A 16,203-nucleotide genomic window follows, 5' to 3' on the forward strand; every position below is an offset into this window, starting at 1 on the left:
GGGACTGAACCCAGGTCCTCTGCAAGAGCAACAAACGCTCTTAACCCCTGAGCCATCTCTTCAGTCCCTCATTCTAAGTTTTTAATACAAAGACGCTATCCAAAGCTGGCCTTGAGATGGAGGCCGTTCTCCTGCCTCAGTCTCTCCCAAGTGCTGAGATGAGGGCACATGCCACCATGCCCAGCAGGATGAGTCTATTTTCAGAAATCACTCTCAACAGCATGCAAAGAAGCAGCGGCAGGCACATGCTGCTGCTCTCTGGTGTGGATAGCAGTGAGGAGAAATAGGTAGGATCCCTATTAGGAAAGAGGGAGTCAAAGTCAGTTTGAATTCTAGAATCATTATTAGCCGAGTTTTAATGTCATACCAACTACACATACGGGTCCTCTCCCAGCAAAGAATTTACTCTGGAAATTAAGCTAGCGTGCATGCTTACCTGGGCTTTCCAGTCTGATGGTGCAGATCTCAGGAGCAAGGGCAGATAGATGGCCAAGGTATGTGCCACAGTGCCACAAACCTGACAGAAGGTGACAGGTGACCAAAGTCTTTTTATCATTCCAGACAGCACATTGAGAGGCAGCAGCTGTCGATGGTAGAGTTGGAGGGTTTGTGTTTTTATCCTCTCGTTGTGTTCTCTGAGGATAGTTCTTTCACTCTCTGCGGCCTGCCGATCTGCACTGAGCTTTGCTTGTGTTCCCTTACCTCCCACTTCACAGCGAGCCAGTCAGTGGTTGCCTCCAGTCCACTGTCCAAGTTGTTTTTTTCCTGTTTTGAAGGTCTCCAGGCATTCCCTCCTTCTTCATCATGTATAGTCTAAATTTTATACACAATTCTTTTATCACATTCTTTGCGTGACATGTTATATAATCACTATATGGAAGATTAGAGGCAAAAGGCATTTAAGCCCTTAACTGTGCATTTGTGTGTGTGAAGGAGTCAGTGGTAGCTGGTGATCTTGTTCCATAGCTAACAAAGGAGGAAACGTCTGAGCTTTTTGACCCATGGCGTTTGTGTTTGCAGGTGTGCGCAGCTACTGCATTTCACTGTGGCACCACTCGGGTGGACAATGGCTCTCCACTTGGTCTTTGTCCTTGACTGGATCTCTGAGTCAAAGCACTGTGCCATGTTTTCTCGGCGGAAGGCTCCTGGTCCCCATCTGTCTTACACTGTGACCCCCTTGCAGGAGAGGTGTAGGGGAAGGGTGTCAGAGCAGAGGCTACTCTAGTGAGATGAGGGATTTTCATAGGCTGCTGCCCTTGACCTTCAGAAAGAATGGGGTCTGTTTTGCCTTCAGCTGTCTGATGAGAACAATGTCATTGATTCTGAGATAAGTCCACCATTTAGTTAAGTTGAAGGTGGTTAGAAGAAGGGGAAATTGAAGAACTTGGTCCTGTTGACTCATGGATAGAATGAGCACATAGTCTAGGCTGTGAGTTCTCGGTTATCTCTGGATATCAAACAGTAAGTTTCATACACTGGAAAAACAGCCTCCGTGCTCAGCAAAAGCTGTTGTTGCTTGAATGATGGAATAATGTTTATGAGCAGGTGATGTTCAAGATGTTTCCAGAGGTGTTCAGTTTCAGCTTAAACTTGAGATCTCAATAAGAGATATGTTTCTGCCTGAAGATACTTATGCATTCTGATAAAGTCTAAAGCTAAAACCCAGGGTGGAGTCTGGGAGAGGGCTCAGCAGATGCAGGTACCTGCCACCAAGCCTGATGACCTGAATTCCATCCCCAGAACCCACATGGTGGTAGGGAGAACTAACGTTGAAAGTGTCCTCTGACCTCCACACATATGCTGTGCTGTGTGTGCACCCTGTACACATTCATACAACAACAAAAGTTTTTTATTTTTCAAGCCCAGTTTGGCCAACACAGCAGGACTGGAAATTTGAAACACCAGCCTGTGCCACATAGGGAGACCCCTTCTCAAGAAGAGGGTTACCTATTGGTGTTACAGATTAAATCTGGTCTGTCATTGAACTTATACCTCTTGCTCCCAATTAAGTTAATTTTAAACAGCTAATTTTTAGATTATTGTCCGAAAATAATATCCCCTGGGTAAATACCAGGCTCCAGTATAAGCTTTCTGTTTAATAAAATGACTTAGGTTAAATATGAAAGTATTTGTCCCAGTGTCCAGTCTCTGCCCGAATGAGTATTAGAAATGCCAGTTTGGCCCCACGCCGTGCTTTGTGCTAAGCAGCACATGCTGGTATCCAGGGGGTGCGAGAGAGCAGAAATTCATAAGCCAGACAGCAGCCACAGCAGCCATGCTGGAGGCTAAGGCCAAACCTACTTGGTATTGCTGCCTCCGCGAGGAAGGACTCTGAGACCTGGCATCCACGGAGTGGGATCCCCTGTCCTGCACACTTCAGTACCTAATAACCAAAAAGACTTTGTTTTGAAGTTTGGTGGAGCATGCAGAGAGGAAGTTTTAGAAGTCGATGTGCTTGCTTTCTTAAGTGGTAGTGACACAAATTTGTTGTAGTAGTGTCCTTTATTATTAAAGAACTAAGTTTCCAATTAAGGCATAATTTTAATTTTACTGATTTATTTAAAAATCATTAGTCTATGTTCCTTGTACAAAATAGTGGGTTTCGTCATGACATCCTCATGAATGTATTTTGTGTATTTCTAGCATATTCACACTCATCACCTAGCCACTTAAAAAAAAACCTCAAATATTTCACCTTATTATTTCTTATAAAGATTATAAGATAGATTGGGGGGACATATACGACTCAAAGAACGATAAAAATTTATTAGGCTAGTGTTCTTAGTTCCATCAAAAGAATAACCGGTGAACTCAGTCCTACAGGTGTTACAGGGTGTCTCTGAAAGCCACAGCAACAGCGGGTCAAGCAGCCAGGCACAGCGCTTGCTTACCACACTGAGGCCCTGGCGTCGCTCCTCCCCATGGGTGGAGAAGGTGGAGACCCACGGGGTGCCTTCTAACGCACTCCACCACAGCATGTCTAGCTTGCATCGGCCGCTTTCCTCCTGAATGAGCTCTTTCAGCTTTATCTGCAGGTTCCTGGGCCCTTCAGCAGTGGCTGACATGTGCTTGCCACTACCAGTGACTTCTTCAAGAAACACAACCCAAGTCACCTTGTACTTTAAACTAGGAAAGCTTATTGGTTACAGTAAAAGAAAACATAAAAAAGAAACGAAATCAGTACTTAGCTATATAGCTGAAGTACTGTTTTAATAGGCACGCAGTATCAGGCTGCTTGGCGTGCCTTCCCCTCCCCTATGTCTTCTGGGTCTCTGCATGTTTGTCCTCATATTTGTCATATTTTGGTGTTCAGTTGCTCGTTACAGTGCAAGTCCGTACAGTACGGTGTATCTCACGGGGCAGCTGGAGAGGAGGCACAGCAAAGCACAAGTCATTGGCAACAAGGAGCTGGCACTTGACGTCTAAAGGCGATGAACCCTAAGGGGGAAGGGAGCCTAGAAGGGAGCCAATTTTTTGTTTTGTTTTGTTTTGTCTTTTGTTTTTCAAGACAGGGTTTCTCTGTGTAGCTTTGCGCCTTTCCTGGGTCTCACTCTGTAGCCCAGGCTGGCCTCGAACTCACAGAGATCCGCCTGGCTCTGCCCTCCCAGTGCTGGGATTAAAGGCGTGCGCCACCACCGGCCAGATTTTTTTTTTTTTTTTTTTGCTTTTCGAGACAGGGTTTCTCTGTGTAGCTTTGTGCCTTTCCTGGATCTCACTCTGTAGAGAGCTGAGGACCGAACCCCGGGGCCTACTGAGTTAAATCACCAACCCCAGGAGCCAAATTTTTGAATTTAGGAGATTTAGGAGTATGGGGCTCAAACAAGAAGTATGTTAGAAGCTTGCTCTAGTGGTCCAGGTAAGGAGTGACAAGAATCTGGACACAGGCCAAAGGAAATATGTATGAGTCACTTAGCCAGAAAATCATTACAAATTGCTGGCAATCTGATTTGAAGAGAGGAGCTGCAGTGATCTAAGATGGTTATTGGGTTTGTACTGCTGTAGGTGAGCCAAAGGTACTGATAACCCAAATGCAGGAGGGCAAATTATAAGGGGCAGACGAATTCAGTCTGAGCTGCGTTGACGTTGAGGTGCCTTTGAAATAGGCAAATGGGTAACGACTAGTTTGACATGGAAGAGAGCGCCCAGAGAATTTAACAAGGCTGGAAAGGAACCCATGCAAAACGGAAGTGCCTGTGCTGGTGTTAAGCAATAGCCAGAAGTTACAAAGCCTAAGAGGGCCCAGTGGAGGGGAGATCACATTAGCATACACAGTCCACATTGAACACAGCTTCCCTGCTGAGCTGGATGGGATTAAGACTGAGATCAAAGCTGGCATGTGTACAGCCATGTTCTGTTTGGCTTGTGTAGCACTGGATCACACAGGGTTCTAAATGCAAGTTAGGTGCCAACATTTCTGCACAAGATCCAGATTTCATATTTCTTCTAAATTTTAATTTTTTAAAAAAATATAAAAGGGCTGGGAGTGGGGAATCAACAATATGGGTAGTGACACTTCTCTGGAATGTGTGTCTTTTCTCTACATGCATCTGCTTCGCTTTTTACAGGCCCAGTAGACATTTGAATTTTCTACTTCAGAGCCAAGGATCAGTAGTTAATAAACATACAAAGATAGATTAGTGTCAGATTATGGAGAGCTTTAAATACCAGACAGAGTATAAAATGCAGTAACAAGCAACTTTTGAAGACAGGACTGGTGAGATTAAAGTCCTATTTAGGAAGATTATTCTGAAGCGGTGTGAAAACAGAAGTTAGAAAAACTACCGTTTTTAATTAAAAATTGTAATTATTGATATATGTCTGGGTGTTTTGCCTACATGTATGTCTGTGCACTGTATGCATGCCTACAGAGGCCAGAAGAGGGTGTGACTCACCTGAGACTGAAGTTAGACACAGCAGCGTAAACTGCCATGTTGGTGCTGGAAATCAAACCCAAGTCCTCTGCAAGAGCAGGCAGTGCCCTTAACTGCTGAGCCATCTCTCCAGCCCCAATGACCAATTTTTAATGAAGAGAGATGTGATGATATAAAAACTGGGTTAAAAAAAAGAAAAATAGAAAAAAGAAACTTCAATGGAAGAGTCGTAAGGAGGGACCTGCCATCTGAGAAGTCCCCCACTACCACATTCAGTATTTGAGTTTGTTGAGCTTGGTGGAAAATTTGCTTGTAGTCTCCTAGAACTCCATTGGATGCTAGGGTTGTCATGGGAAAGTCAAACAATGCTTGCTGGCTATCTGTGGCCCAGAGGTCACTGGAGACACTGTTTTCACTAGACTTTAAGTGGAGGCAAAGATCCTTTATTCCCTCCACCCCATCTGCTCCTTCAGCACAGCCAGCATTCAAAGGGTCCCTTGTGAAAAGGATGGCCAACATTAGTATCTGATCATTAACTGCAAGCGAGTCATTCTGCTAAGGGGTGCTTGAACCTAGGGCTTCACACATGCTTGGCAGATGTTTTGGTATGCCACGGGGGTTGCTAGATTAGGACCAGTACTTGGATCTGGAGGTCTAAGAGATCTGACCACTGTAAACTGTGTATCTATGCCTGTTGGCATGCCACACAGGAACCTTACACTTCCATTCAGGAAGCTCTGGCAGAAGTTATTTCAAGGACATCTGTTTTGTTCTGGTTCCTCAAAAGAGATAGAACTCCAAAGATGACCTTTAGTCATCTTCCAGGGTTCAGGTAGTATTCCAGACCTCCGTTCTTCTTTTGATGACTGGCTCATTGTTAGTGTGTGCCGATCTGTTTACTGAAAGAAAAATTATACGAAAAACTCCTTTTTAAAAAATTTTGGAAAAAAAATTTGGTTTTCTGAGTCAAGGTCTTGCTGTATGATCCAGGCTGCCCTGAACTGGGCCACATAGCCCAGGCTGGCCCTGCATTCTCAACCCTGACCTAGTCTTTGAGGGCTGGACTACAGCTGTGTGCCACCACACTCAGAAAACACATTCCTTTTATGCAAGCTAAATTATGATAGATTTTCTTTATATGCCCTACTAGGAAGTTATCACAGGAGATGCTTTTAAATCCTTTAATTTTAATCTTGAAGGGGGGGTTGGAGTAACAGTGTAGAGAAGAAACACATTTGATGTTTAATGGTGCATGTCTCAAACCTTGTGAGGTTTCCCTCCCATATTCAGTGTGGTGTCTTTTTTTCTTGACTTGCAGATGAACCATGTAAAGGAAAGATTCCAAGATGAAAAGAACAAGGAGGTGCTTTTTATGTGCATCGGCATCACTTCTGGAGTTGGACGCCTTCTCTTTGGCCGCATTGCAGACTATGTGCCTGGAATAAAGAAGGTTTACCTGCAGGTACTCTCACACTCTCCTTCCCCCAGCAGCGTGAACTGTATTCTTCAGTCTCCCTCAGGCCATTGAAGGGCTTTACACAAGGGGCTGACATGAGCAGTGTTTTATAAAGATTAGTCTGGTATGGAGTAGAGAATGGAGCAAGAGTTGAGGTCGCTACAAAAGGCCCCATGTTGAATGCTTCCATTGACCTAAAATATCGAGAGTAGGAAGATGATTAAGAAGGTAAATTAGCAGTTGTGGGGGATTGGGGAAAGGTGATGGTTTCTTTTGGGGGCGCTGAGAGTGTTCTAAACTAAGAAAAGTGGTGGTCTACTAATACACATAAGATGGGTAGTTTACAGTACTCTTTAGAGGCAGTGCTGCTGTTGGAAACTGCTGACGTAGTTAACCTAGGCAGGAAAAACCAAGCAGAGACGTTGGCACCAAACAGGAAATTAGCGGCACAGAGAACAGGTGCCGGTGGGGCTGTTTGTGTCCCAGATTTGTCTCTTGGCTAACGGAGGAGGTGGCTTCATTAGCTCATGAGATCAGCAACGCAGTAAGTCCCAGGAAGACAGCCTTTGTTTCTGCCCCGTTCGTGCGTGGTGCCTGTGGAACAGCTGGGTTGAGCGTGTGTAAAGCATTGTGGGACTTGGATGTTCTTGGACTGAAAGGAAACCTCTGGGATGGGATGCTTCTGGGACACCAGTGGGCAGCAGTGTCAGGAGCTAGTGAAGTGATTATAGTGGGAGGTATTGATGACTGCACAGATGACGAGCCAATGGGAGTGTAGACGCTCTGTCCAAAGGACAGGAGGGCAAAGAGATCTGGAGATTAATCATGAGAGGCAGTGTGAGCGGTCCCATAAAAGATGTGAAATGTGGGAGCAGGAAACTACGTGGAACAGGTGTTTACTATAGACAAAGACGCTTCCTTTAGTCGGCTATCAGTAATGACAAGCACCATTTGCTGAACGCTTGGAGGAGCCAGGTGAAGACCTGAGTGCTCCACGTGCACCATGGCCAGTCCTTGCCCCAGCCCTTCAAGGATGGCGTTGCTCTTTGTTTGCACTTACAGATGTGAACACTTGAGAACAGAGGCTGTGGGGTGCAGGCAGACATCACAGGCCAGAGCCTGTTCCACAGCAGAAGGAACAGCAACTGGTGTACTTCTCGTCCTCCGCCAGTGCTGGGAGTAAATACGAGACCCTTGTTAATATTTATGTATTCTTTTATAAAATGTAGAGCCAAGCTAGGCATAGTGATACACTCCTTTAATCCCAATACTCGGGAGGCGGAGGCAGGCAGATGTCTGAGTTCAATGCCAGCCTGGTCTATATAGTGAACTCCAGGACAGCTAAGACTACACAGAGAAATCCTGTCTCAAAAAAATGAATGAATGAATGAATGAATGAATGAATAAATGTAGGGCCTTAAAAATAGCTCACTGAGTAAGGCTGTGTGCCTCAAAAGCCTGATGAACTGAGTTTGATGCCCAGAATATATGGAAAGGCAGAAGGAAAGAACTGGACTCTAAGTTGTCCTCTGACCACCACATGTGTTCTGTGGCATGTATTACACACAGACACACACACACACACACACACACACACACACACACACTCATCACTCATGATCACCACTGGGCATGGTAGCTCACACCTGTAATCCAGTATTTATGAGGTAGGGTTGCCACAAGCATGAGACCAACCTGGACTTCAGAGTGAGACCTTGTCTCAAATACAGCAATGGGAATATTTATTTAGTATATGATAATCATTCCACCCCTTATAATACCTCATTGTAAATACATTTATCTAGCATGTAGCTGACTAGTTAGTTTCATCTTCTAATGTCAAGGTGCCCTCTTCTGGACATCTGCTGTATTGACGACTGTCAGATTTCATGTTGTAAAAACAATTCGGAATACTCCTGTGCTCTTAGACATTGGCCCAGATACAAACAGGATAGATGGGGTCCCTGAGTTCCCAGAGTAGGGTTGTGGCTGGGAAAAGCTAGGTGTGTTTGGACCTAGACAAGAGAGACTGGCATGGAAGGAGCTGGAAAGCTGAGAGGGGCCAGTTATCCAGGTCTTCAGAGCTAAGAGATTTTCTGGGACTGTCGAATGGCCTTTCTGGAGCACACTATAGACTGAGGGCGGGAGAGATTGAAGAGAACCTGTCATGTATTACTGTGGACGTTTCTCCAAAAGGTGAATTGCTAGGGGAATGTATTCATGAGTTACATATATAATTAGAAAAAAAATAGAATGATGCCCATATCCCTCTTCATGTGTAAATGTTCTCTTCTGTTAAAAAAGACTGAACTGGTCGGTGTTACTTAGCTCTGTTTTTTATTCTACTTGCTATTAGCATTTTACATGAAGGTATGAACTTTGCCAAATATTTTAAGATGATATCCAAATACTTAACTATCCTCCAGCCTGAAAAGGGGATCAGAAGCCCCACAGTCTCATTTCGACAGCACTGCTGTGTATGTGTGCAGTTCTGAGGAGAAAGTCAAATGCTCTCCCTTTCCTGTGAAGTGTTATAAGCCCTGCATGCTTCAAAGCAATCCAGCCCTTTGGTCACATGGCCTCATCATTTAGGTAGTGCAGGGTGCGCCGGACTTAGCTGCTTTCTGCCCTCGGTGCCTGACTGGAGGCTGTGAAAGTCTGTGGACATTATGTTAAATAAGCATATTGAGGGCAGCATTTGAATTTAACTGTGCCCAGTTATGTCTCTGCCTCCAAAAATGCCTTATGCTTATTCAGGTGTAGCTTAGCTTTCTACGTGAGTCCAATGTCTGGAGTAGGAGGTGCCTGTGTTGTCTCCCCAGAACTGCTTAGGGAAGAGAGAAAAAAGATTGTGTGATGGAAAATTATTTCTCTTTCAGACTGGGTTCTAGTATTGACAGATCAATATTTGATCTGTTTATCTGATATTTATTTGGAAGCGATGAGAAAGCAGTGGCCGTCCTATGTGGGACGTAAGGGACCTGTATTTAGTCCTCATAGCAGTTATGTTCTAACGAGCTAGGAGAAAAAGGTCCGGGAAAGGGCCTTGTTTCCCATCATCGTGGTTACCACAAAGACTTTTCAAACACATTAGTAGAAACATTAGGCAGTTGGATTAAAGCAAAGTGAGGCAGTCGAGCTCCAGGCCTCAGGTGCTGAGGTGGCTCTTAGCCATTGGGTTGGTGGTATTGGTACAATGAAGAGCGCCTACCTAATGGCCGCAAATGTTAGCTCACACAGAAAGCACACAGGAAATGGCGACTGAAGGGCTAGAGATGGCCCCCGATAATTTAATTTGGCTCTGGACTTGTAGCATTCTGAACTCTCCAGCACTGTTGAAGTTCTAAGTCAGTTGGTCGTGAAGGTTCCGTGGGGGCAGCTTCTTCCTGAGAACTTTCCTTCAATACAAATAAGGTAAAAGAAAGTAGGTATTTTTCTGAAATGCTTAAGGAATAAGCTGTGTGTGTGAGTGACCTTAAGGAGTTCACTCCTCAAAGGAAAATTAAAAAACCTTTCTTTAGTTAAATGAATATTTTTCTCACTTTATATGTATGAGTGTTTTCCGTGCATGCTTATCTGAGCACCACATACATACATGCCTGGTGCCTGCATAGACCAGAGAGGGTGTCAGATCCCTGGAACAGGAGGCACAGACCGCTGTGAGCTGCCATGTGGGGACTGGGAACAGAACCTAGGTCCTCTGGAAGAGCAGTCAGTGATTTTAATCATTGAGCCATCTCTCTAGTTCCAAGTTAATAAGTCTTGTAGTGCATGTCTGCAATCTTACTAAAAATGCAAGGGCAAGGGGATTTTGAGTTTGAGGGCACCAGAACACATTGCTATACTATGTCTCAAAAGAGCAACAGTATCTTGGTCAAATAACAGAAAGAGAGAACGTAAGTTACTATAGTTTAAACTGAAAAGGGGCCTGTGGTTAGGAAGATTGAGAAGTGCCCTAGGCGTACAGAGATACTTTAAAAAAACAAGCACACAAACAAAAAACTGATCAAAAACAAAAAATGGAAGAGGCAAAAAGTAGGAAACCAGGGAAACTGCCAAAATTAAAGTGCCTGGATCTCATTGCATCACATTAATTGTTCCATGAAAATGTTTGTTATTAAGTAAAATTGAGTTTGTGTCAAATACCGAATGAGACTATCAGATGCCAAGTACGTATCAGCTGTCAGTGTGCTAAGTTGAAACCCCAGAGCTGGTTTTCTTGACAGAAATTAGTATTGAACAAAATAGGAAGAGAAATAAGGTGCGTGTGTACGTGTGTCCTTTCTTTTATAATTATGGTGAGGTGGCTGGAAATCTGATTTTGAGCCAGGCGTGGTAGTTCTCATCTCTCACCCCTGGCACTCAGGAGATGAAAGCAGTAGGATTGTGAGTTCAAGACCAGCCTGAGGTATAAAGCATGATCTGAATCAGCCAAGCCAAACACAAGACAAGATTTAATTAGGATAGTTTCAATTTCCTGGAATCTGTTGATTGCAAATGTGTCTAAGACTGTTCATGTTTATCTCCTTTAATAGTTTTGGACAGAACAGAAATAAATCTATGACTATGAATAGTAGGTTTTGTCTCTCCCAGCCCTTTATCTCTAGAGGTTTTATTTAGCTCGCTGTTGGGGGATGGGAAGTCCAAGGGTTGTAATGTTGGCTTCTGGTGTCCTTTCTGGGTACGTCTTAATATAGCAGAGGCATCACACGGTGACAGAGCCTGCTTAGCTTTTTGATTAAAAATAACTCCCTAACTCTTTGCCTACCTCTCAGACATTTTGATTTCCACATTTTGATTACATTTAGGCCTTTTTCTCTCAAGCCTCAGAATGTCTTTTGCTTGTTTAGGATCATAGAGGGCTAGAGCCTGGTTATGTTGGTTGGTTGTATGTCAACTTGATCTAAGTCAAGCTAGGGTCATTTAGGGAAGAGAACTCTCAGTTGAGAAAATGCCTCTGTACATTGGCCTCTAGGCACATCTGTCAAGCATTCTCTTGATAAATGCTGTGGGAGGGTCCCTTCCACGTGGGCATCCTGGGTTGTATATGAAAGCAGGCTGAGCAAACCACAGAAATAAGCCAGTAAGTGGCATTCCTCCGTGGCCTCGAGTTCAGTTCCTGCTCTGACACTCTTTGATGATGAACTGTCATGTGGAACTGTAAGTTGAAATAAACCCTCTCCTCCCCAAGTTGCTTTTGGTCATCATGTTTTATCACAGTAATAGAAACTCCAACTAAGACAGACCTAGTCTCCTCCTCCTTAGTACTGGTTCCTGTAAGCCCAATAATTGCTCACTACTGTGAAATTACACGTGTGCTCTCATTGAAGTTGGATCAGAGAAAAAAAGATTTCCAGTTTTTTAAAAATGGGAAAATAGAATATTTTATTCCTTCAGAAAGTTATTATGAAGCTAGGTGTGGTGGTACACTATAATCTCAGTCCTTTGGAGGTAGAGGTGGGAAGATGTGTGTTCAAGGCCAGAATATCTGTTCCCTCCCATTTAGGTACCCACTATATTTTAGATATACAACTATGGTAACATCAAGACTTCATAGTGGGACCTGCCACACTAACTCCCTGCCCCCAAATTTTAGTATGATGTGCCTGATTTATTTTTCAAATGGCTAGCTCATAGTTTTAAACCAGTCATAATTTTACTATAAAGCCCTATTTTAGCACTGAAAACAAAACAAAACAAACCCCTCAGATATATGATACAATGGTGTCAGAGAAGTAACCAACCTGGGTTGCGACCATTTTGCGTTTCTTGCTGCTATGTCCATGAACAACTTATGCTAAAGTTGAAAGCTGCATTCCCAAGGTCAATTTCAGGCGCCATGCTCCAGGAACTGTCCATGGTTCTGAGACAGCTGACCCTTCCACCCTGTCAGCACACAGCGCCAACCACCACACCAGTTCTTTTTATGTGGGTGCAAAGGGTCTGACTCAGGGCCTCGTGCTTGTATGGCCTTTAACCAACTGAGCTATCTCTCGGAAACTCCCATTCTTGAATCCCACCCCCCCCCTCGCATTATGCATCCTTAGGGCCCTAAGGTTGTGAGTAGCTTCTCTGATAGACACTACCAAGTTTGGTGTGAAGATCGTTTTTGTCAACTTGGCACAAACTAGAGTTGCCTGGGAAGAAGGACCTCAGCTGAAGTAGTCACCTTCATCAGATTGGCCTGTGGGCATGTCTTTGGGGGCATTTTCTTGATTAATGACTGATGTGATGGCCCCGACCCACCGTGGGAGTTACCATACCTAGGCAGGCTCTATCGGGTATTCCTATTCCTGAATAAGTAGCCAGGCAAGCTAGAGGGGAGCAAGCCAGTAAGCAGCATTCAGCCGTCCTCAGCTTTAGTTCCTGACTCCGGGTTCACGCTTGAGTTCCTGCTTGGCTTCCCTTATTAGAGGAAACAAGGCCCTCACTTTATAATAATAAATTCAAGAGGAGGTTAGTGGAAGTGAAGCCATTTTTAATACACCATTCTGCAGAAAGGGACACCATAGAGAAAAGCAAAAGTGGCTGGTGTGACAGTTGGTGCCAGACAGTGTTTTAAAGTCTCTGAGCTCGAGAAATTCCTGTTCTCTTCCCCATCAGCTGGTACTTTAGAGACTCACAATCTCGCATTCTTCTAGCACAGCCCCTTTCCCAAATTCTCCATCCTATTGGTTCAGGACCCAAAGTCTTAGCTAGTACAGATTGATTCCAGGGCTCAGTCACGTAGCAGACTGCCCGCATCTTCCCAGTTCTGAGCATTCTAAGACAAGCAGGCGGTACCTAGGGGTGAGAAGACCCAGTGCCTCTTGCTTTTCTGTAACTCTCAGATGAGCTTAAACATGCCTCATACCGGGAATGATTTATTTCTCACATTGGTGTAACCTGGAGCGCAGGCCAAATGAACCCTTCCCCCCCACAGGTTGCTTTGGTCATGGTGTTTATCATGGCAACAGAGAAGCAAGTTAGGACCGTTGTGTCTGTAAGCATGCCAGTGGGGCCTGGGAAGAGAGACGAGACGGGACAGCGATGCCCATGGCGTCTGTTGTCTCCCATCTCTGCTGTGTTGTCCCGCAGTCACGGGAGGGCCCCCAACAGGGACATTCTGTCCACTCTGAGCTGCGGCACATGTGGAGCACGAGTTGTAGGCTAGCTCCGTCTACGTGCCTTAGATGTGTTCTTTAGCTTTCCCGGCACCACTGTCTGCGTGTAAAGCAGGGACAGCTTTGCACAAGTGCACAGTTCGAAGCTCAGCAGTGGAGCGGCCCACCTGAAGTGACTGGAGTGGCGCCTGGAGCTTGGTAAACCCTATTGAACTTACAAACTTTCTTCTGATAGTTCATCCCGGGTTTCCCAGGGCTGAAGACAACTTTCGGGAATAGTTCCTTTCACAGTAGGGTCCCCGGGCCTGAAACTCGAGTTCTCAGCTTTGGGGCAAGAACCTGTACTTGCTGAGCTGCCTCTCTGGCTCTTTGTTCTAGTTTAGAGACAGGCTCTCACTAGATAGACTAGGCTGGCCTTAAACCGTCAATTCTCCTGCCTCTGTTTCCTGGAATCATGGTTAACCCCGCCCCCAGCCAGTTATCCTGCTTTAATTATTTCTTTAGAAGTTACTGATTGTCTGTTCTCTCTCCATTTTTTGTACCCACTATACTTTACACATATGACTATGGCATCCTCTAAAATGTTTCATTTTTCACTTTTTGTTTAAATATCCTTCTCTCCAGAACTAAGAGGAAGAATCATGCCTTATTCCTTGTGTAAACCTCTATATAGCATAATACTTACTAAATGGCAGGCAAAATCAGGAGTTTGGCTGAATTAACTACCCTAACCTTAAGATGTTTGGTGGCCCAAAATAAATATTCTGAGCCTTAATGCTTAGGTGCGCAGACATAATCTGTAATATTTACTTATAAAGTATAATGGCTTCATGGATTAAAAAATAATCAAGTACTTGATGAATGAATGTGGGCTAACAGTATTGATCCAGGTGCAAGATCTCTAAACCTTGTAACGTCTAGTCCAAAGATATATAAACATATATAAATTCTGACTAAAGAATGTATAGGCTGGGGAGGAAAATTACTGTATAAAATGGTTACTTTCTTGTTCCCTAATGAAAATATTAAGAAAATGCAAGAGGCTCTCGGGGAAGTTGTTTCTATCTGATGGAGAGGAAGGGGAGGATCGGTGTCCTCTCATGGTGTTGACGTGAAGTCCTCTGTCCTAGGGAAGTTGATTCTATCTGATGGTGAAGAAGGGGAGGGTCGATCTCCGCACACAGTATTGACGTGAAGTCCTCTGTCCTAGGTCCTCTCCTTTTTCTTCATCGGCCTGATGTCCATGATGATCCCCCTGTGCAGCATCTTCGGGGCCCTCATTGCTGTCTGCCTAGTCATGGGTCTCTTCGATGGATGTTTCATTTCCATCATGGCCCCCATCGCCTTTGAACTAGTTGGTCCTCAGGATGCTTCCCAGGCAATTGGATTTCTGCTTGGATTCATGTCTATACCCATGACTGTAGGTCCTCCAGTTGCAGGTAAATAAAACAGTTCTAAAGTAATTATACTAATTCATAGCATTTTCTACTTTGGTCCTAAACCTCATTTATTTGTGAAATATATTTAATGTATTAATCGTCCTTGTGTGCTTTCTCTCTCCCATTTTTAATAAGACTGTATGTTGATAGTAGGTTGAAAAGGTTTGTTGAGGGAGCATTCTGCAAGTGTGTGTGTGTATGTGTGTGTGTGTGTGTGTTTGTGTGTGCGTATGCATGCACATGTATGTATTAAGTCCAGAGCCTTGTACATGCTAAGCAAGTACTTACCACTGAGCTACATATTACTTGTTGGGGAGTGCTGAACATTGAACTTAGGCATGGGATATCCTAAATACATACTCTTCCATTGAGCTATGCATTTATTTAGCCTCTACTTTTTCAGTTCTGTTAGTATATATTAGACAAATGGAAACATAAAAATGGAGATTCTGATAGATTTCTAAGCATATACTACTTTTACATAAGAAGCATACCCCTGAGAAATGGTTAAAGAAAAATTATATTTAGTGGAAAGAACATGGCACACACCTGTAATCTCAATACTCAGGAGGCTGAGACAGGAGGAGAGTTGCAAGTTCAAGACCAACCTGGTCTACATAGTGAGTTCCAGGAGAGCTAGGGTTATATAATGAAATGACTCCAATCAGTCAATAACTAAAAAGTAAATAAAAACAAAAATATATCATCCATGCAATGGACAGGGATGAGTATTATTCAGCCATAAAAGTAAGGAGATAGTGACACTGATACATGATAGGGACACTGATCCATGATAGGGACCAGGTGAACAAACGTCATAAACATTATGCTAAGTGACCAAAGCCAAATATAAAAGGTCACATATTGCATAATCCTATTTGAATGAAGTATCTGACATCTCCATTAGTGGTTGCCAGAGACTGGAGGGAAGGACTGGAGAGGGGCCACTCAATAGGGATGGAGTTTCTTTGTAGCATGATGAAAATGTTTTGGAAGTAGATATGGCTGTATAATGGTCACAGAGCACCGTGAGTTCAACTAAGTGCCACTCTGTTGCTCATTTTCAAGTGGCTACCTTTATGTTAAGTGAATTCTACCTTTAGAAACTTATAAATGATGGTGTGATATCTTACTTGGGCACCAGTGTGAAGAGATCAGTTTTCAATACAGTTAGGAGAAAAATTCAATTATAAACAGTCTCCTGTGATTGATATAAGAAGCTCAGGGAAAAGTCCGCTTAATTCGTTCTTAGGTCTGGAACCACGTTGTTGGTCCAGAATCAAGGAAGCAGAGTTACTGTGGAGCAGGTGAAATGCAGTTTAAGTTTTACTGGT

General features: G+C 43.9%; 1 protein-coding gene across 2 annotated transcripts in view; it reads left to right on the forward strand.

The window, feature by feature from the left end:
* The window catches only part of Slc16a10 (solute carrier family 16 member 10), a 96,596-nt gene extending 81,516 nt beyond the window's left edge, over positions 1-15,080 (forward strand). The window contains exons 4-5 of one of the 2 annotated variants that reach the window (XM_028861735.2): positions 6,190-6,333; positions 14,641-15,080. In XM_028861735.2, coding sequence (XP_028717568.1) covers positions 6,190-6,333; positions 14,641-14,877 — 381 coding nt within the window. In that variant the 3' untranslated portion in view covers positions 14,878-15,080. Of the gene's footprint in view, positions 1-6,189; positions 6,334-14,640 lie in introns of those variants that run through there. The other variant, XM_028861737.2, reaches the window with a different exon arrangement.
* The last annotated feature ends 1,123 nt before the right edge of the window (positions 15,081-16,203 follow it).

This window comes from Peromyscus leucopus, chromosome 8a (assembly GCF_004664715.2).
Source record: "Peromyscus leucopus breed LL Stock chromosome 8a, UCI_PerLeu_2.1, whole genome shotgun sequence".
Taxonomy (NCBI): domain Eukaryota; kingdom Metazoa; phylum Chordata; class Mammalia; order Rodentia; family Cricetidae; genus Peromyscus; species Peromyscus leucopus.